Source organism: Bos grunniens, chromosome 16, assembly GCF_055505025.1.
Source record: "Bos grunniens cultivar Pamir isolate PY7600 chromosome 16, Bosgru_T2T1.0, whole genome shotgun sequence".
NCBI classification, from domain to species: Eukaryota; Metazoa; Chordata; class Mammalia; order Artiodactyla; family Bovidae; genus Bos; species Bos grunniens.
Window position 1 is genome coordinate 34,247,547 of NC_141180.1, and position 21,359 is coordinate 34,268,905.

Below are 21,359 nucleotides of genomic sequence, written 5' to 3' on the forward strand. Positions count from 1 at the left end.
AGAAATGGGGCACTGCCTGATCTGTGCACCCCAGATCTTGGCCAGCAGCTTCCCCAGGTTGTTGGGAAACCTCAAGGGTGAAACATGGGTTGTTAGCTTTGGGGGCCATGCCTCTGGCTCGGGGCACTTTAATTTTTCTCCCGTCTGGGTTTTAGAACTGCACCAGGTGGAGCAGTAGTGTTCCTATAGCACAGCTTCAGCGATGCCAGCTAGAGAGGGCGGAATTCATCACTCAGCCTCTGGAGTCAAAACAGGGTGGCTGGGGTCCTGATGATGGTGGCTGGCCAAGACGGGGGCCCAGTGAGCGTGGAGCCGAGTGGATCTGGGGCTGGAGGACGGGCTTGCGGCTAAGCATACTCTGGATCCTAGCTGGTGGAGAGACTACGGGCAGGTCCCTGGGGAGAACCTTGTCCAGGAGGCTGGCTTGAGGAACAGGCAAGGCCAGGCCTAGAAGGCCAGAGGCCCGGGTAGCACCCAGGTTCCGCAGCTGTGGGAAGAAGTGCGTGGGCTCAGGAGGCCACTTGCCTGCACCTATTCCTCCCCAGCTCCTTCGTGATGTCTGTGACCTGGGGCAAGTGACTAAGCGTTTCATTTCCTTATTTTTAATGGAATTAGTGATAGTGCATGCTTCGTGAAGTGAAGTCGCTCAGTCGTGTCCAACTCTTTGCTTCATAGAGAAGGATTAAATGAGGGAGCCTGCTCTTCCAGTCCCAGGACTGGATAACAGACCACCCAGAACTGCCCACGGGCTGGGGGGCAGGTCTGCTCTCAAGATGGCTCACTTGTGTGTTCCTGAGAAGGTGGCCCTGGCTGTGGGCCGGGTGCCCCTCCAGGGCTTGCCTGGGCTCCACCAGAGCATGGTAGCTGAGTGCCGAGAGCACACGTCCCAACAGGCCAAAGCTGCCTGTCTGTGATCCAGCCCTGCAAGTCCACAGTGTCACCCCGCCACATTGCGTCGGTCCAGGCAGTCACCACACATCATTCCTCAGGTTCAAGGCTAGGGAACGTGGACCCCACCACTCACTGGGGGTGTTGGAACCTACACACTTCACAGCTGCCTCACCCGGAGTGTGCCCTTCTGCTCACTGCTTAGCTTGGCAGTGTGCGCACAGTCAGCGGCAGTGACAATCACGACCCACCACTCACCTCCTCACTGGAGGATTCCCGAGGCACCTGCCCCATCCTGTGCTGAACACCTCGGACTTGAGGAAGGAAACTCCGTTTTAGAAGCAGAACCCATCCAGCAGTCTTTCCTGTTACTCCTTGACCACCAGGTAAAGAGGTAAAGATAATATTCAAGTGCAGTGACTGCCAGCCAGGTCATGAGCCACTGGAGATGGCCTGGGGACTGAGGCGGACCTGGCCTCAAGATTCCCCCTTCCTGGCTGGGCAATGACTGCTTCCTTGGGTTCAGTGGGCTCTGCAGACACGAGGAATGTTCCAAGCTTCTCAGCCTCTTCTAGGGGGATCTTCTATTTTAAGGGCCCGCAGTTTACCTGCTGCAGAGATGGGGATCTCACCACCACTTGGGACCCCGCTTTCAGGAAGGGGGCGCAAGGCAGTGGGCAGAGTGCCCTGAAGTGGAGTCAGGAGGCTGAAACAGCTCTTGGCCTCCACCACCCACCTTCTTCCCACCTCCAGGGCTCAGCCTCCTCTTTCCACTACTTCCTGCCTTGTAATGACAGAGACGAGAAAGGGCTTGAAAGGCTATGCCCCCAAAACTACCAGCACAAGTCCTGGGCGCTTCAACCTCGCCCCCATTGCCTGTGGGTACAGGGGCAGCTGCATTAATGAGTATTACACACGCTCCTCAAGTGCGCCTTTGTTCCCCTGCCCCATGTGCCTGGCCTCAGCCCGTAAGGTGCCAAGACCCGGCAGCAGCAGGATGGAGGCGATGACACCAGACATAGGAAACGTTTTTATTTCAAAAAGTTAATGTATTGAAGGCATCCTAAAACCTTAACAAGATCCCAGACACAGAAGCCTAACGAACAGACAAATAAATATGCAAACCTGCCCCACGCTCGGGGGGCTGGCACTGGGTGTCGGACCCTGGAGGGAGGGTGTGCTAGTCCAGAAGAGTCTCTGAAGTATAAATATAGAATACTTTATAACAGTAGGTCAGCATTAAATACTAGTCACCAAACTCTCATATAACTTAACTTGCCTCACAGACTCAAAGTCATGTACATCTAACACATAGAGACAGTCCCTCGCGGGGTGGCCCCGCCTGTCAGTGTGCAGTGATGCAGCGGAGCACGGAGGGCAGGCAGGGAGGGGACACTTCTCAAGGGTCGGCCCTGCTCCTGCACCCCCAGCAGGAGCCTGCTGTTGCTGAGGCTGGTGCCTCCCCTTCCCAAGGTGGGGTCTGGGGGTGGGGACCTGGGGAGTTTCTAGGAAGTGAACATCACTGCCCCCCCACCCCCAAACCATCATCTGAGTCACCACCGGCGAGTGGGGTGGCTGGTCACACAGTAAAGTACCAAAAACACAGCAAAGACCAGACCAAGGCCCAGGCTCCGGCCCTCAGCACTGACCAGAACGCCGTGGCAGGTGACAAACGCTGATTTAGGAGGAAATCATGTGTCTGCAGCCCCAGCGAAAGGCCTCCCCATAAGCCACTGCCTGTGGAGATTCCTGCCCTTGACACAGAGGAACAGCCCTGCCTGCCTGGGGGGTGGTAGGAGGAGTTCCAGTGACCATGGCACACGCTGCCTTCCACCCCCATCCTGCCTTCATGGGCTGCCCAGGCCCTCCACAGAGACAGCCCTGGAAAGGGTGTCTGGAATCTTTCCCATGAAACTGAGTCCCTGCTCCACCCCCATGACCTGTCACGTGTCACCACATCTCTCTGCGTGACGCCACACCCCCTGGGAGGGCACAGACTGGCACTGAACTGGTGACTGGGACAGAATCAGGGCTCCATGGATCCCAAGCACTCCGGCCTTGCTGTCCCCCTGCCACGCACAGGAGACGAGCCATCACATTGGGCAGCCTTGTCTGCCTGGGAACCCACGTTGGCCACTCCATGGAGCCAGACCACCTCTGGGTGGGCTTGGCCCACCAGGCAGGCACCTGGGCTGGAAGAAAGGTCACAATAAGCCCTGGGGAGTGAAGTGAGGGCAGTGGGGGGGGAGCGTCTAGGGCTGTATCCACCCTGGGGGGAGTGGGGCAAGCCAGCCCCAATTCACAAGGGAGGACACTCAGACCAGGAGGGGTGATCTGGCGGGGGAGGTCCCCAAGGAAGCAGAGGGAAAGCACTTATCTTGGCCAAGGCCCAAGGCAGGAAACGCCGACTACCTCCCCCCTGTCCCCCCACCGCCTTCCCACTGTGCCAGCTACACCGGGTGGGTGGGGGCTGGGAGTGGTCCCTGAGCCAGGGCCCAAGGGGACCTGAAGGGCCGGCTCTGGGCTGTGGCTGCTCCAGTGGGGTTTCCAGAGCAAGACGGTCGACCTGACAGCTATGGCTCCCCAAGGGCTCCTCATAGCGGGGAGGCAGGGCCCCCCCCCCCCACAGCTTCTGCCCAATAAAAGGATTGTTAAGAGCCACTTGGGAAGTGATGAGAAAACTTTTCTTGGTGAGAACATGGATGAATATCCACCCAACGAGGAAAACAAACACCCTCCCCTTTGGAAGGGAAGGAGGACAAATTCAAGCAAAGGGTACTTTGGGGACCTGGAGGGGCCAGGACCAGCATCCACTGAACACTCACACTCCTCAGAACCAGCGACACCAGCTCCGGGGTTCCCAGGGGCTCTTCCAGGCACCCACCTAGAGAAGCCCTGGCTTCTGCAGGGCTCAAAGCACATGCCAGCCCCCTAACCTCCCTGCGGAAAACTTCAGCAGTGGCCCTGGAAGAGTAAAGATCAAACCACCTGGACCTTGCTTCTAGCTGCCCTGTCTTCGTTTAAGGAAAGGCCAACTGCGTTTGAAACCTTGTGACCAACCACCGAATCCGCCCCGCCCCGGGTTCCTTGAGAAACAACCCGTTCCTCTGCTCAGGCTGCCAGGGCAAGGGCGTCCACAGCTGTTTGCCTGGCGGGGCTTCAGCGACAAAGTCCCAGGGCCTCCTGGAGAGAAGCTACGACCTTGCACTTGCAGCCTTTAGTCCTCTCCTGCACTAGCCTGGGACGAAGGTCCTAGAGGCCCCCAAGTCATATGGGGCCACATTGGCAGGTGGGCTGGACAGGAACTCCAGCCCCTGCCCCGGCCCAGGTCCACTGGAGACAGACAACCCCTAGCAGGTCCCGCTGGGCCCTCTTCAAGGCCATGCTCTTGTCCACTCCCCGCCCTGTGTCGCCAGGTCTGAGCTTACTTCCAGGAGGCCCACCCATAGCAGATATCTCGGTGCGAGGCCCCAGCAGGGTTGAGGAGCTGAGCAGGCGGACCCCTTTACTGTGGAGCTGGCCTGCCGGCTGTCCAGCCCTGACCATGGAGTGTGGAACCTCCCTGGGGCCATCGTCGGCCTGATTCTCCATGTTCTGGATAGCAGGATCTGCGAAGAGGCTGTTCTCAGACTCCTGTCTGCTTGCACCCAGAAGTGCTGGCGTTCTGCTCTCCCGGGGCAGGGGCAGGCAGGGGGGCAAGGAGGCACAGGTGGTGACTGCAGGAGGGGTGTGCCTGCATCTGTGAGGTGGGGGCCTGGGGCAGGGGGGATTCACTGGAGCCTGAGACGTGCTGACAGGGAGGCAGCTCTTCCTGGACGAAGGAGCGGGGGCACGCACACCAGCCTTGGTCCCAGCAAGCCTGCTGACAGGGAGGCAGCTCTTTCTGGACCAAGGAGCAGGAGCGTGCACATTAGCCTGGCCCCAGGAGGCCCTGAACGCACAGCAGCTCCCCAGGTATCACATCCTGAGCCTTGCTCGCTCAGCTGCCCCCGAGCCCACGCTCTGCCCGGTGGGCCCCACCTGTCCTGTGCACAAGGAAGGGGGTGCTACCCCCTGAGGTGCCAGGTTACCTGCACTGAGGCCCTCCCCGGGCCGGGCCGGGGCTAGTGCAGCTCAGCGGGGTTCTGTGGCGGCCGGGGCTGGCCCACATCCATGTCACTGCTGCCACCGTCTAGCTCAAAGCCACGCCCGCCCAGGGGTGTCTGGGGCATGAACTGGCGGAAGATGCTGACGCTGCCGTGCCAGAAGGTGGGCTCTGGGAGCCGACCCACCACGCTCCACGCCCGAGTCTCTGGGTCGTAGGCCTCCACCACGTCGGAGAGTTCGAAGGTGTTATCGTAGCCCCCAGAGACGTAGAGCTTACCTCCGAGGACGGCCAGGCTGCCCCCAACGTGCACCTGTGGGCCAAGGTGGGCAGTGAGGGGAGGCTGGCAGCCAGGACAGGGGAGAGCCCCCACAGCTCCCCCTCTGCGGGGAAGGTGCCCGGGGCCCCTGGCAGGGGTGGCCTTGGCTCTTCCTATACCCCGGCTAGGAAACAGGGGCTCCGTGCCCAGGGGTCACATGCCATGGCTGGTCCCAATGGTGGTCAAGGGCCTCCAAGCAGCATCACCCCTGTAAGACAGGCACAATCGTTCTCCCCATCTTACAGATGGGAAAACTGAGCCACACTTGGCTGACAGTGGCAGAGCTGGGCCTTGATCCAGAGTCTGGGCTCTGAACCACAAGACTGGACTATCCCACCTTTCCCAAAATCGCTATAATGAGTACGTGTAGCTCATTATGGGCTTCCCAGGTGGCGCAATGGTAAAGAACCCGCCTGGTAGTGCAGGAGATACAAGAGATGTGAGTTCAATCCCTGGGTCAGGAAGATTCCCCTGGAGAAGGAAATGGCAACACACTTCAGTATTCTTGCCTGAAGAATCCCATGGACAAGGAGCCTGGTGGCCTATAGTCCACAGAGTTGCAAAGAGTTGGACACAATTGAGCACGCATGTGCGGCAGCTCATTATGGGGACAACCAAAGTTAGATCTGGCAACAGTAAAGATGTCAAATAAACTCTGACATTGTAAATTATGACACTGGCCACACAGCGTTATCAAGAGAGAAGGTTTGGAAAATTCTTCTTTTGCTGTGGGGAGGTTGTGCCATGCAGCATGTGGGATCTTAGTTCCCCGACCAGGAATTGAACTCGTGCCCCTCGCAGTAGAAGCACAGAGTTCTAACCACTGGACCACCAGGGAAGTCCCAGGTTGAGAAGTATTAAGAAAGACAGAAAATAGAGATAGAGGTGGGTATAGATGTGTGTCTGGGAATAAGGAAAGTGTCCATGTGGCCAAATGCTACCAAACCTTCTTGGTTCCATCTTATTGTGAAACTCAACAAGCAGAGTCACACCCCATTAGGCAGAAGTGTGGGTACACAGCAGGTGCTCAATAAATGTACTCCCAAGGTCAATCCCCAGAGACCTCCTTGTCTGACCTCATCCCTCTGTTGCCCCTGTGTTCACTCTGCTCCAGCCATGCCAGGCTGAGGGCTTGTTCCATGAATGTATCAGGCATGGCCTGCCCCAGGCCCTTTGCACTTGCAGGCCCTCTGTGGAACACATTTCAAGCCTGCTCTCTGGCTCACAGCAGGCACTCGGTGAACTCTGGTCTGAACGGATGAACTAAGCTGTGTGACTCTAGCATCTTATTTAAGGTCTCTGTTTCGGTGACCCCCAAACACAAGTTGAAGATAGCAGCAGCCCACTGAGCAGTGAGACAACACTGGGGAAGTGCCCAGGACAGACCCCTGCCAGCTGGGACTGAACCCCCAAACACCTATGCTGACACTGGTTGGAAACCAGGACCAGCCAGAGCTCCCAATGCTGGCGAGTCTGCAAACTCACCTGATTCATTGACGGGATCTTATCCCATTCGTTCTTGGTGGGGTTATACACATCCACTTCGGCTGAGTCGTCCCTGGGGAGGGGGTGAGGAGGAAGAGCAGGTCAGAGTGAGTAGGAAGCCCCTGGGTGTGAGTGCTGGAGAGAGGGTCCTCCAGGCCCACCTGCTTTGGGGACCTCTGTGATGCTGTTTGGCTGCCCACTGGCCAGTGGGACCCTGCCCCTGGCTCAGGGGGCAGACTTCAGGTCCCCACACCTTGGGCTCTGAGCCTGGAACCCACCCTTGTTCCACACACCCAACAATCACACTTAAACCCTTTCCTGCAGCCCAGCACCAATGCAGCCGACCCTGACCCCCCTACCATGGTCACATGGTAGCCTCAGCTCCAAAACTGACCATGGCCCTTCCGTCCAATCTCCACTTATTCTTCTGATTTGGACTTCTGCCTCCTCTTCAGGACAGCCTTTCAGGGCTGACCAGGCTAGGCCAGGCCTCCCGCCCACTGCCCACCCCCCTGTGCCCTGGACTGCTCCTCGGCCACTGCCCTCCCACCGCCGCCAGCCCCCATCACACCCTGTTCACTGCTACATCCTAGGTGCCCAGCAGGGTGACCAGAATCGCAGGAGCAAGGACACCAGCACTGCCCCCCACTCTGGGCTCAGGCTCCTTCAATCCTGTTTGACTCACTCGTGATGACTTCACTCAAATGTGAAGGCACAGCCTCAAAAAACACTATCTCCCAAATAGTAGCGCTGATGATGATGATGGTCACAGGTCAGGGGTTAGCAGAAGGGCCAGAGAGTAAACACTTCAGGCCTTGTGGAACAGACGGCCTCTGCGGCAGGTCCCCAGCGCTGCCGCCGAGAACAAATGCAGCCATAGACGTATAAACAAAGGGGCTGGTTGCCTTCCCATAAAACCTTATTTACGGACGCAGCTTTGAATTTCACATAACTTTCCGCACGTCAGGAAGTATGACTCTCGCTTTGATTTTTTTTTTTCCCTCCAACCACTTCAGAATGTAAAAACCAACCTTAGGTTGTGGCCCATGAGATGACGATAATTGATATGGGAACCCACTGGGCTGCCCGCCCCAGCTGCAGGAACACAGAAGCTGCAGTCAGAAGGTGCCAGGCTGGACAAGGCTCTTGCCTCCTGCCTCTGTGGGGTTGGGACACCCCAGCCCAGGAGCCATGTGAAACTGGGACCAAAGTGGAGCATGGCTAAGGGGAGGGGGCTGCTGGTTGCTGCTCACAGCCAATGGCAGCTGCAGCGGACAGTGTGGGACACCTTGTCACAGCCTCTTCTAGACGGGAGCTACCCCCACAGGGGGCCTTGTGAGCAGGGGTGATGTGGCCGAGGTGCCCAATGGAGTGGACAGGGTGCATGAACGCTCACGTGCATGAGACCCAGGCCCCTGGGCTCACCCACATGCTCAGGTGAGGCCAGGTCCCCACTCTTCACTTACAGGACAAACAGGCTGCCTTTCCAGACTGCTCACACTCTTGCCAGGTTTGGTGGGAACTCTGGTGGGGGGGTGGGTGTGATGAGTAAAGTCAAGCCCGCCTACCCGGCCCTCCATAGGCTAGGTGACCATGTATGAAGGCTAACAGTGGGTCTGGGGGGGCATCCTAAGGTTCGCATGTGGGGCGGTTTAGCAGCTGACCAGCAACCCCAACCAGGAGGACCAAGGTGCTGGGGCCTTCCGCCCACACGCTGGTCCTTGGGCATATCTTGTTCTAGGACCGTGGGGTGGGGGTAGGAGGGCGTTCTCAAAGGCACACAGCCTGGAACTGCCATGAGGGGCTGAGGTCAAGTTCCTGGCACTCTGAGGAAGGTTCTGGCACACTCGTAAGGTATATTTATAGCCATCCCCACCCCCACTTTGAAGAGGTTTTCACGACTCGGGGAGGAGAGCTGGACGAAGGATCAGACGATGTGATGTTTTACAAGAGGGCCGGGAGCCGGCTGGGTCTCTGGGGCTTCCTCGGAGCCGACCTGACCTTTCTGGGAATCAGGGAGGCCTGGCCACCAGGAGACAAGCAACACCACTGGGTTCTAGCTGTGTTCTCCCAGGAAGCCTGGGAACGAGCCTCAGGTCTGGGGGAGGGCAGGCTCAGCCAGTGAGAGGTGAGTGGCCCAAGAAGCACACAGTCCCTGTCCTCGGCTCCCTATTCAAAGTCCCAGATGGAATGGGGAGGGAGGGATGATCATTCACACCTTCCCCTCCCCTCTGGGTCTGAAGCTTCAGGCAGGCTCTAGGCCAGGGTGGGGAGAGGCAGATACACAGGCCTAGGAGCACGTAGGGCTCCCTGATGGCTCAGATGGCAAAGAACCTGCCTCCCAATGCAGGAGAACCAGGTTTGGTCCCTGGGTTGGGAAGATCCCCTAGAGGAGGGCATGGCTACCTACTCCAGTATTCTTGCTTCAAGAATCTCATGGACAGAGAAGCCTGGCGGGCTATAGTCCATAAGGTCACAAAGAGTCAGATACAACTGAGCGACTAACACACACAAGCACGTATGTGTGTGCATACGTGACACACACGCAGAAGCTGTGAGCTGCAGGTGTGGAGCTCCCAGCTCCTCGGATGTCCACTGGCCGATGAGGAAGGGGCATTTGGCTGTGACAAATCGTCAAGACCCACGGATGCATGCTGACCCACTGGGTGCCCAGCTCCACGGCTCCGCAGCTGGGCCCAGGGAGGCTGGGATGTGGTGACAGCACATGGGACCTGGGTTGGAAGTTCTTGGTTCTAACCCAGTGCCACCATTTAAAGCCTGAGGGGGCCTTTCCTGGTGCTCCAGTGGCTAAGATGCCGTGCTTCTAATGCAGGGGGCCCAGGTTCGGTCCCTGGTCAGGGAACTAGATCCCACATGCCTGCATGCCACAACTGAAGATCTGAGTGCAGCAACTAAGACCTGATGCATTCGCATAAATATACATAAAAGCCTGCAGTTGTGAGCAAGTTCCTTGTTTTTTTTGCCACCTGTGAAAGGGGGACAACAGTGGTGTCATCTTATTAGACAGCCACGGGGGACTAGCCTTGAAAATGCCCATAAAGCAGGTAACCCAGAGCTCGACCCAACTGGGGATTCCAACGGGCAAACTATGGTCATTGTTCCTGCAGGCAGCTCCAGGTCGGCTTCATACCAGGCCCCTCCCTGGTCCAGGGTGGTGGCAGGATCCTGGGAGAACCGCATTCTTTCAGCAAGACTCATGAGCCCTCCTGGGCCAGGCCGGGCAGGAAGGGAAGAGACAGAACCTGCAGAGACGCACTGAACCCGGAAGTTCTGCTTTCTGCAGAGGGGGCAAGGTCAATCCATCCACCTGGTCCCTCACACCTGGCACCAGTCGGCTGATGAGCAAACTGTCTGTCAAGGCCATGCTCCCCCTCTCAAAGACTCAAGTGTCCAGAAAGCTCTCCTCTTATTAAGATTCAAAGTTCCTCTAAGGTAGGATAGGTGGCTCCTTTTGGTAAAGGTCACATGAGACCAACTTGGGTTTTTAGAGGGACCCAGCTTCCCAGGTTGAGAAGGCAATGGCAACCCACTCCAGTACTCTTGCCTGGAAAATCCCATGGATGGAGGAGCCTGGTAGGCTGCAGTCCATGGGGTCGCTAGGAGTTGGGCATGACTGAGCGAATTCACTTTAACTTCTCACTTTCATGCACTGGAGAAGGAAATGGCAACCCACTCCAGTGTTCTTGCCTGGAGAATCCCAGGGATGGGGGAGCCTGGTGGGCTGCCGTCTATGGGGTCGCACAGAGTCGGACACGACTGAAGCGACTTAGCAGCAGCAGCTTCCCAGGTGGCACTAATGGTAAAGAACCCGCCTGCCAATGCAGGAGACAAGGGTCTGATCCCTGGGTCAGGAAGATCCCCTGGAGGATGAAATGGCAACCTATTCGAGTATTTTTGCCTGGAGAATCCCACAGACAGAGAAGCCTGGTGGGCTATAGCCCACAGGGTCGCAAAAAGTCAGACACAACTGAAGCAACTTAGCGTGCATACACAGGCGAAGTCTAGCCAAAAGACATAGTTAATTTAGCATCTTTGAATCTCAAAAAGTTCTCTGCAAAGACCTAGCTCCATCCATCACACTTGGGTCTCAAGAGGCCACAGAAACCACTCTAAGGAATGAGGGGCAGAACCATGGCTCCATGTCAGAAAGATCCAACCTCAGGGCCCAGTGTGGCCTCAGTCTCCTCATCTGTGAAATGGGAGAACACTGAAGCTGTGCTTAGCTAGTAAAAAAGAGCACCCAGTGGCCTTGGCCCCTGGGGACTCACCTGATGAAGTACATGAGTCCGTTCAGAGTCACTGTCTTGGGGGCAAAGGACCAGGGTGGAAGCTGGCCACAGTCCACCAGTGACCACAGGTCCATGTCTGGGTGGTAGCACTGCATGACCATGGTCTCCTTGCCGGCCAGGGAGCCGATGGCATAGAGCCGGCCCCGGCAGGCCGTGGTAGAACAGTTGTCCATGGGATAGGTCATGGGCTGCAAGGCCTCCCAGGAGTCGGTGGTGTGGTCGTAGCGCTCCGTGCTGTCTGCAGCCACCACGTACAGCAGCCCGTCCAGCACGGAGGAGCTGTGGTACTCCCGGGCCTTCAGCATGGGCGCCACCTCTGTCCACTCATTCACGCTTGAGTTGTACCTCCACACGCAGTCGTAGAGCCGGGAGCCATCAGATCCGCCTGCCAGGGAGGACAATGGGCAGATAGATGATTAGCCCACACCAACTCAGGGTGAGTCACCCACCTGTGACTCCCTGAACTTCCTAGAGAGTAAGGATGAAACACACATCCTCTCTTACCAAGGCCCGAGCCAGGGGCTCAAGCCAGGTATAGGCTGACCATTGCCCAGGAGGATGGTCCAGCTTCATGCCATAAAAACACCACCGCACCTCTGTGGGCCAACCGGAGGCCCAGAGGCCACAATTCTGAGTACACAGTAACCTCAGTTTGGATCCCTGCACTCAGAGTCAGACACCTCAACTGGACGGGAGCACCAGGTCTTGGAGTTCATTTTCCCAGGGAGCCACAAGTCATGTGGGTAGGAGGGACTTCCCTGGTGGTCCAGTGGCTAAGACTCTGAGCTCACAATGCAGGGGGCACAGGTTCGATCCCTTGTTGGGGAACTAAGATCCTGCATGCTGTGCTTGGCCGAAAAAAAAAAGAAAAAACAAAGACAGCATATGTGGGTGGGGTGCCTGGGGACTTGTTCATTAAATTCTAGGCATCCCCTAACCAAGGCTGGGCCAGGATGAGTTAAGAGGAAACCTAAGCGCTCAGCCAGGAAGAAACCTAACACAGAAGGTGATGCTATGAGTGAACTTCTGGGGTTGTATTTCTTGATTTACGTGCAAGCTACTGACTTGTTTTGTTTGGAAAAAGTCATCAAGCTGCAAGTATGATGTCTACTTTTCCATCTATATGTCCAAAAAAAGGGCTAAAAAGCAAACAAACAAAGCCCAGTGGTACTGGCTATTGCCAAAAATTAAACCAGGCTCACCTAGGACATTAGGATTCTCACAGGGTGAAGGGACCCTAAGAACCCTGGGGGTTGGATTCCCCTCCTTGCCCGAGCCTGGGGGCACAGGGCAGAGCAGAGCCGCCATGACATTCTATCCGGCTCACAGCCCAGAGCTTTTAGAGGGAGAAGACAGCCTCCTTGTAAAGTCCTCCCAGCCTCCCTTCTTCCTTCTAAAGGAGAACTGTGTCAAAGGCAGCTGAAGCCACCTCCTCGCCCCTGTGAGATTCCCTAGAGGCAGCTGTAGGGAATGACCCAGCCACCTGTCTAAACCCAAAGGATTAGCTGAGACATTTATGGAAGGGTGTGCAAATTGGGGCGAGTCTGACCAGTTGTGGGAGTTCACTGACCAGACTTCAGTGGTGGGGGGAGGGGTGGGGTTGAAGGGGGTTGGTTCCCCAACAACACAGGGCCAACCTCAGACTGGGAACCGGCCCATTCTGGCAGATTCCCGTGGAGGCAGGACCTGGAATGGCAGCCATCCTCAGGCAGGACCTGGAGTGGCAGCCTGTCCTCAGGCTGGGTTGAGCCCAACTTCTCAGCTCAGAGCCCCCAGGACACTGGAGGGAGGCGAGGGTACCTCAGAGCTGGCTTTCTCCCGAACTAACGTGCCAGGTTGGACACAGCGCTGCGCTGGCCCAGCTGAGGCCTCCCTGCCTGATCCAGCCCCCTGCAGGCCCTGAGCGTATGCTTGGTCGGGTTCTTTCCTTATATAGCCCTCGCACAGACCGCCCCTCCTTAACCTACGCATGGAGGGAGCCTCATGTTTGAACTGGGATTCATCTTTAATAAAAAATGTGGGAGATGCCCAGGACTGGGGCGGGCTGGGACCCGCCCAGCATGACTCGGCAGTGTTTTGGGGTTTGGGCCAAGTAATTGGAAGAAAACCTCTTAGCATGTGACTCTGTTTACAGTTGCTGGGCTGGGAGCAGCCTAAACACCACGTGACCCACAGCACAGGGCCTAGGTACAAGCCTCAGGGAATGCTGTCACTGGTGACCAAGTGAGTGAGTCAGGGGACTGTGCTGCTCAGCTGGGAGGGAGAAATACCCCCTACTGGGGTAGAAAGGATGTACCACAGGGTGTCAGTCCTTGGGCTGTCCCCAGATTCCTTAGGGAGAAAAGGGAAGCACTCATAGTGCAGGGTTGGAGAAGGAAATGGCAATCCACTCCAGTGTTCTTGCCTGGGGAATCCCAGGGACGGGGGAGCCTGGTGGGCTGCCGTCTATGGGGTCGCACAGAGCCGGACACGATTGAAGCGACTTAGCAGCAGCATGCAGGGAGGCTACCCCCAGTGTCTTGCCACCAAATGGGGATACCACCTGGGCAAGGAGGGGGCTGCTCAGACAGGCCCTGTGAGAGCCACAGACGGCTACTTGTCCCACTAACACAAAGGGGTTCTTCTAGATCTTAAGTATCAACCCTAGAAACTTCTGTGCCTGCAAGTCGGGGGTAGGGGGCGTGTCCACCTGCACCCAGGTGCCGCCTGCGTTTCCAGGCACTTCGGGTTCTCTTGCAGGTGAAAGTGCCTGCTTCCCCTTGGGGTCTGGGCGGGCCAGGGTCCTCCTGACCAGCCCTCATGCCCACTCACCCGTCACGTAGATGTCGTTGCCCAGCGCCACGATGCTGTAGCCTCCGCCCAGGTGGTCGGGGAACTCGGCCAGGTAGCGCCACTGGCCCGTCTGCGGGTTGTAGCAGTCGACGGTGACCAGTTCGTCGCAGTCCTGGTCGCATCCGCCCACGAGCACGAGGATCTCGGCGAGGCCGGTGGAGGGGCGCGGCCGCATCCGAGGGCAGGGCCCGCGGTCGTGGCGGTCGTAGCGCGCCGCCTGGAAGTCGCGCGCCTCGCGCAGCAGGCGCAGGCAGGGCGGGCAGCGGGCCACCAGCGGCTCGGCCTCGACGTGCGCCAGCAGGTAGAAGCGGCGCACGAAGGGCAGGCGCACGGCCTCCAGCAGCTGCGGCCAGTGCGCCGCGCGGCGCGGCGGGTCGGCGCGTACCCAGCGCAGTGCCAGCTGGTAGGCGGCCTCCTCCTTGGGCACGCAGAGCCCGTCGTCACGCAGGTAGCGCAGCAGCCGCGCCAGGGGCAGACGCTCCAGCTGCTCGGCGCCCAGCTCGCCCACGTGGCGCAGGATGAAGCGCTGAGCCGCGCTCGCCAGCCCCGCGCAGCTGAAGGCCTCGGCGAAGTCCTGCATGTCCAGGCAGTTGGTCAGGTCGAGCTGCTGCTGCAGGAAGGCGCCGCACGCCTCCTTCACCGCCGGGAACTGCAGCAGGTCGGCGGCGCGCAGCAGCGGCTCGGCGTTGTCGCCGCTCACCGCCACGCGGCCCGTGTAGCTGAAGTCGAGAAGCAGCTGCAGCATGTCGGGCGGCACGCCGTGCAGGCGCACCCGCTCGGCGCGGCTCTCGCGCAACTGCCCAGCGAACATGGCGCGGAAGTAGGGGCTGGCAGCCGCCAGCACGGCGCGGTGAGCCGGAAAGTCGCGTCCGCCCGCCGCCTCCAGGGTCACGTCCAGGAACTTGCGCTCGGCGCGGAGCTGGCTCAGGCCACGCAGCAGGCTCAGCGCGTGCGCGGGGTCCGAGAAGGGCAGTACGGCCAGGGGCGCCGGCCGCTCCATGGCGCCTTGACTGGGGGCGCGGGGCCGCTGCTCGCGGTACTCAGGAAAGCCGCGGCCGGGGCCAGCGGAGAGACACTCGGCGCTGGGAGCCGCCGCAATAAATACGACCGGGCGCGGCGGCCTCAGGGGGGCCGGGCCGGGGGGGGCGGGCGTCACCGACACCGCCTACTTAACTCCTTTGGGTTCGGCGCCGCCGCCAGGCTGAGCGCGCCGACTCGCCTCCTCTCGCGCGCTCCCGCCCCCGCGCTCCAGGCTGAGTCACCGCCGCCTGCGCCCGTTCCCTCTCTCCGCCCTTCCGGAGCTTTCTGCGGCCTCCCGCCGACGCCGGAGCCTGGGACACCGGGTGACAAGTGTCCTTTCAGAGGGGGCGGCCCTGCCGTGCGCTGGAATCAGGCCTCCAGAGCCTGCCCATCACCCACTCGGCCCGGCTGCCGAACAAAACCCGGTGGGGGCGAACGAAGCCATCTCTTTCGCGCCAGACTTCCCAAACTGCTCCAGGGCGACTCGGTACAATGGCTTTTTTTTTTTTTTTTTGGAATTCCACTAGTTCCAAGGGTTGCTTGTTAACCCTATCTCGGGACAGATTTCTAACGACGAAATATGTTTTTACAATTCAGGATTAAAGCAAGAACAAGTATAAAGTCTTTAGGTGACGTTTTCTTCTTGGCGCATCCGTGAGGGACACGGGGCCAGATGCCAGCAATCTGCTCCGCTGCGTTCCTGCAGGAGTTTCTAACTTGACTAACTCGGTCAGTAACTTTCGTCAGCACACAAGGCGCAGTTTTAGTTTCTGAGTCATAGAGACCCTTTCAGGCTCCGAGCTCGCCTCTGAAGGGGAGGGGCCTGCCCTGGCTGTGTTTGGTCACCCTGGCCCTCTAGCCCCTCCTCTCCTGGTAATAGAAATAGGAAAGGCAGAAATCAGGGTAGGAAAGATCCATGAGAATTCGTTAGACTATACTATTAAACTGAACAAAACGCTGAAGCACCAGAATATAATTCCTAGGAAAAACAGCAGTTTTTCCTCTTCCATTTGAGGGGCGCCAGGTACCCAGAGGGAACCGGGCTCTCAGCTCAAGATCAGACGGGACTCCCTTAAAAACCAGAGATGTGCCTCTTCAATGTCACCACCACATGTGGGGTGACCACGAAGAAAGAAATCTTCCTTACTTTGGTTCCAGTAGATACAATACCAGGACTTTGCTTTCAAAGAAACCAGACGAAAAAATTCCCTCACTTGGAAGCCATTTTTTTCTTCAGTTTAATGGACGCATTTGCTCATTTTTAGAAAAGACCCTTATTGGGCTTCTTGTGTTGCAGATGAAACCTGGGTTTCTGTTACTGGGTAGCCCCCATCCCGCCCTGAAAGCTTGGCAAACACACCGGATGGAAGCCTCACTCCACTCGCGTGTGTCCTGGGGCAGGCGGGCCACACCAGGAGCTACTGTCATTTCTTGGTTCCAGCTCACTCGACTCAGCCTTTGGAGAAGACATCTTGATTTTATTCCATCTCGGAGAAGTGAACTGTAGGCCCTCTTTTCTCTTCGGGAATCTCTCACCATCTTGCCGTGAGAAGGTATCTGATCTGAATGCCAGCATGGGAAGCACAGCCCTAAGTCAGAAAACATTCAGGTACCCAGGCCGGCTGCCTGTTGCCCATAGATGGACTGTTCACACAGCTATTAACGGCAGCATTCCTGGGTCCAGGAGCCGGGCCAATAAGCTTACTTGCTCAGGCTTTGTGACAAGAAAGTCTGAGTAGCCAGGAAGTGGGATGTTTTCAGGGAAAAGTACTATAGTCCCTCTAGGTCAAAACCCACCCACCTGGTATAAATCAAATCTTTACATCAATAATGTTTCTGTAGTTAAGAACTGAGCCTACTTTTGTGTATCCCCAACAACAGGGATTAACTGTTTCAGGTTTACTTTGAAGAATAGATGTTGCTATCTATTAAAATAGAGCGATGTTCATGTAATAATGTCAAGCAAACAATCTGATTACCTGTGTGTCCCCCAATTGTTATATGTGTTTATATGCCTACCAAGAAACTGTGAAGGTAATATTTTTCTCGAGGTGGCTAGGTTTATTTTGTTTTTTGCTTACCTGCATTTTTTGTTTTCCTATATTAAACATATGTAACCTGGATATTCAAGGAATATTGAAAGTTCAAAATAAAAAGTTCAGTTCTTGAGGAAAAAAAGTATATTATTAATATCCTAGACCTAACAGGAGAGCACTTGAAGCACTTGAAGATGTGTATAAATCTAAGGCAATGAAGGAATGTAGTTAGAAAAGAAAGGAACAGATTTAGACTTATCAGCTGTGTTTGGAATTTTGAATAACCTGCTAACCCAAGCATGCTACTTGGTTCCTTTTTTTTGCTCATTAATCTCATGAGTTCAAAACGGGAATGTGAAAAATTCATTCACTGCAGTATGATAGTGTGATGCATACAGTCAGCAAACTGTATTAATATAGGGGTTTAAAAGTCTCAAATATCATCCAACACCCTGCTGCTGCTGCTAAGTCGCTTCAGTCGTGTCCGGCTCTGTGCGACCCCATAGACGGCAGCCCACCAGGCTCCCTCGTCCCTGGGATTCTCCAGGCAAGAACACTGGAGTGGGTTGCCATTTCTTTCTCCAATGCATGAAAGTGAAAAGTGAAACTGAAGTCCTTCACCCGACTCCTAGCGACCCCATGGACTGCAGCCTACCAGGCTCCTCCATCCATGGGATTTTCCAGGCAAGAGTACTGGAGTGGGGTGCCATTGCCTTCTCCAACACCCTAGGTGTGGTGCAAACACCACTTTCTGGTGAGGAGGGTGTTAACTGTAACCAACAAGCAATAGTTTGTGGGAAAATATATTTAAAGACTAAACTTCAGTCATGAATGTTTTAAAATTGTACCTCTTCTAAAATCATGAAACTGGTCTAAGTAAATTTATGATCATGTAATTCAAAGTGATTTAACAAATAATGGTACATATTTCATTAAATACCAAATTAAATAAAAACAAATTTCATTTAAAAAATGAAAACTACTTGATATTTGAATTCTGATTTTAGGCAGTCAGGACAACAGGTAACTGAGATAATTTTAAAAGCTGCTGTGACCTCCTTTTTATTTTCTTTGAGAACATACAGGAAGGCTCATAGCCTCATTGAGTTACACAAGCCTGTTTGCCATGACAAGGCTGTGATCCATGAAGGGGACAGGAACAGTATAAATACTGTAGCATTTATAAAGTCAGAAAGAGATTGTACCTTTTCCCAATTAGACATTCTGAATTTTTTCTGATTCTGGGCTGCCTAAGGTGTGGTTTGTAATGTACTTATTACATATAATTTTTTTCCTTTAAGGAATATTACAGTATTCTGTTAATTATTAAGTGTAGTATTATATGAAAATGACATGCTACAAATAAAAACATTTACATTGTTTGGGACATAGTGTTACCTATTAATCTTTATATTTTACCTGTATAAACCAAAACATGAGAAATCCGTTTGATTCATCTATGCACATCTAATTTTCATCATTATATGAAAAGTTGACAAGACCAGTTTAGAAATTATTAACAATTTAAAATTATTCACACTGAGACTTCCTTGGTGGTTAGGGGCTGAACCTCTGTGCTCCTAATGCTGGAGGCCTGGGTTCCATCCCTGGTTGGGAAACTAGGGTCCACATGCTGCAACAGAAGATCCTGCATGCGACAACTAAGATCTGGTAGAACAGCTATGACGAACCTAGACAGCGTATTAAAAAGCAGAGATGTTACTTTGCCAACAAAGGTCCATCTAGTCAAAGTTATGGTTTTTCCTGTAGTCATGTATGGATGTGAGAGTTGAATCATAAAGAAGGCTGAATGCTGAAGACTTGATGCTTTTGAGCTGTGGTGTTGGAGAAGACTCCTGAGAGTCCCTTGAACTGCAAGATCAAACCAGTTAATCCTAAAGGAAATCAATCCTGAATATTCATTAGAAGGACTGATGCAGAAGCTCTCCAGTACTTTGGACACCTGATGGAAGAACCGACTCATTAGAAAAGGCCCTGATGCTGGGAAAGATTGACAGCAGGAGAAGGGGACAACAGATGATGAGATGGGTGGATGGCATCACTGACTCAATGGATAAGAGTTTGAGCAAGCTCCAGGAGATGGTGAAGGACAAGGAAGCCTGGTGTGCTACGGTCTATAGGGTCGAAAAGTGGGACACAACTGAGTGACTGAGTAACTGAACAACAACAAAAGCCAAATAAATAAAAATAAGTATGAAAAAATTATTTACACATTCATACAGTAGGCAAGGTACTAAAAGTTCAAAATACAATTTTGAGGAATTTTCACTTATTTTCCTCTCCTGGAATTGGAAGTGAGAAAGGCAGAAAACTATGGGTAGGAAAACCCATTAAGAACCCATAAGAATATCCTATTAAACTGTGAAAAGATGAAACACCAAAAAATAATTCCTGGAAAAATATATCTTTTGTGTATAACCACATTCAGGCTGAGTTAAAACAGAAGCAGAAAAGCATTCCTGAGTTTCCCCCAAGTGAATGCAGTGTAGAGTGAGATTTAGGAAGGTGAAGCTATATTTGGTAACTCAATTAAAATAACTACATTCTCAAGTTACTTACTGGGAAACCATGGTATTCTTAGTATTTTAAAACTTGTCACAACCTGTGCTAATGTTGGCTTTTTTCTTCCTCTTCCCTGAGTAACTATAATCATCTGAGAATTAGTATTCAGTAGCAGTTTTTTTTTTTTTTTTTTTAAGCAGAAAACAAAGATATGGCTACTGTGGCTAATGCTCTTGCATGAATCATGGAATTCTAGATTTGCTCCCTGGAACCCAAGAATAGTAGAGAATACCTGAGAAATAAACTGAGTATGTTGAAGAAACCTAAGCCTGTCATACAGAGGAAACCACCTTTATTATCCCTGCAGCTACATGTATTATGCTATTGAATTGGGTCAGTTATTGGTGTTATAGTCCTTTTTTGAGGCAAGGGATGGTAGGTATTAACATCTATATCTTCTTCAAAAGCTAAGTTTCTAACAGGAATCAAAGGAAGGAGGGATAAAGAATGTCTTCCTCCATTAAGTTTTCTATTTCACTGGAGTGACAGGTAGGGAGAGAATCAGAGTACACCAGGTGTACTGGTCACCTTTATGGTGGTATTGTTGCTTAGCTGCTAAATCGTGTCCAGCTCTTTTTCCACCTCATGGACTATATAGCCTGCTAGGCACCTCTGTCCATGGGATTTCCCAGGCAAGAATAGTGGAGTGGATTGCCATTTCCTCTTCAGGGGATCTTCCCGGACCAGGGATGGATACATCTTCTGAGTTGGCAGGTGGATTCATTAGTGCTGAGCCACCAGGGAAAGCCCATCTTTGTATACTAAGAACTTAGTCACAAAATAACTATTGGATACCTACTCTAAGCAAGTTATCACTGTCACATGATATTTTCTGGGATTTTCTTAGTGTGACTGAGTGGTCCAGTATAGATCCCTGAATTCTAGGTACTTCAAGTACGTTATTATTGTAAGTTCTTTATATCAGTTTCTTAATGGGGGGGGGGGTTAATGTTTATTATGTGAAAAGTTATACTATTAGGGAATAATGATCTTTTAAAAAAAATTCCTCTATTCATTTGGACTTTGCCTCTCATAATTATTCTTTTCTTGGTATTTACACCTTTAAACTAGCAGTAGGATAATGTTCTTCTTGGCCCTTTCATATTTAGGCAAAACAAGTTGCTCTGGTGAATATGACCCTTGGCGAAACTGGCAAATCTCAGGACATTTGCTCTGGCAACAGAGATCAGATAACATCCAAATCTGGCTAAGTCACCTAAACGTGAGGACTCTGTGAGGTGTTAATGTTTTCACAGGCTAAATCTGATGTCTGTTTTTATCTTACTAGCTTTGTAAAGCACCTCAATTTACTATCACTTCTGGGGAGCTCTCCAATCTTTGAAGATCTTGCTGAAATATTTTTAAAAGTAGCAACAATGATAAAAGTAAACTACTATTTATTGAGGCAAGTAAAACATTTTATAGCTAAGGTATTAAAGGCTTAGAGAAGTAGTTCTAAGATAAATCAGCCTCTTAACCACTAAGTGTTTCCATCAGAATTATCTTAACCATCCAAACAGCAATAGACAACCAATGCAGCGTTTACTACCACGGAAATAGTCTAATTTTTTAGGGGTTCTTCCGATCATCTTTCTGATGTAGTATGTAGATAAGTTAGTTTTCTGATCTGAATTTAAATTTTATGTCATTCCTGTTTAACAGTTTGTCTTCGAAGCCACCTAATACGTTATTGAATTATTTACATTTCATATATAGACTTTTCTTTTTCAAATGGTTATTAAAAATATTAAAGTACTTGAGGCCTCTTCATGGTCAGTTTATCAGAGCAGTTAATTTTCAAC

The 21,359-nt window shown here is 53.4% G+C and overlaps 1 protein-coding gene across 2 annotated transcripts; it reads right to left on the reverse strand.

The window, feature by feature from the left end:
* Nucleotides 1-1,905: 1,905 nt before the first annotated feature.
* On the reverse strand, nt 1,906-14,992 carry KLHL21 (kelch like family member 21). Of its 2 annotated transcripts, none has more exons than XM_086344256.1 (4): nt 13,898-14,992; nt 11,066-11,471; nt 6,777-6,849; nt 1,906-5,285 (listed from the first exon to the last, which is right to left on the reverse strand). In XM_086344256.1, the coding sequence occupies exons 1-4, from the start codon at nt 14,916-14,918 to the stop codon at nt 4,992-4,994; spliced, it is 1,794 nt and encodes a 597-aa protein (XP_086200382.1). In that variant the 5' UTR covers nt 14,919-14,992; the 3' UTR covers nt 1,906-4,991. The 2 variants fall into 2 exon arrangements, with proteins under 2 accessions (XP_086200382.1, XP_086200384.1); XM_086344258.1 differs by lacking the exon at nt 1,906-5,285 and adding an exon at nt 5,361-5,499.
* Nucleotides 14,993-21,359: the final 6,367 nt, after the last annotated feature.

Bases quoted from the DNA above. Each gene is read 5' to 3' on its own strand.
- KLHL21 (XM_086344256.1), bottom strand. From the start codon at position 14,918: ATGGAGCGGCCGGCGCCCCTGGCCGTACTGCCCTTCTCGGACCCCGCG. The intron at 6,850-11,065 runs GTGAGTCCCCAG...CCCCCTCCCCAG, and splicing joins GGACTCATGTACTTCATCAG to GGACGACTCAGCCGAAGTGG. The intron at 5,286-6,776 runs GTGAGTTTGCAG...CTTGGCCCACAG, and splicing joins AGATCCCGTCAATGAATCAG to GTGCACGTTGGGGGCAGCCT.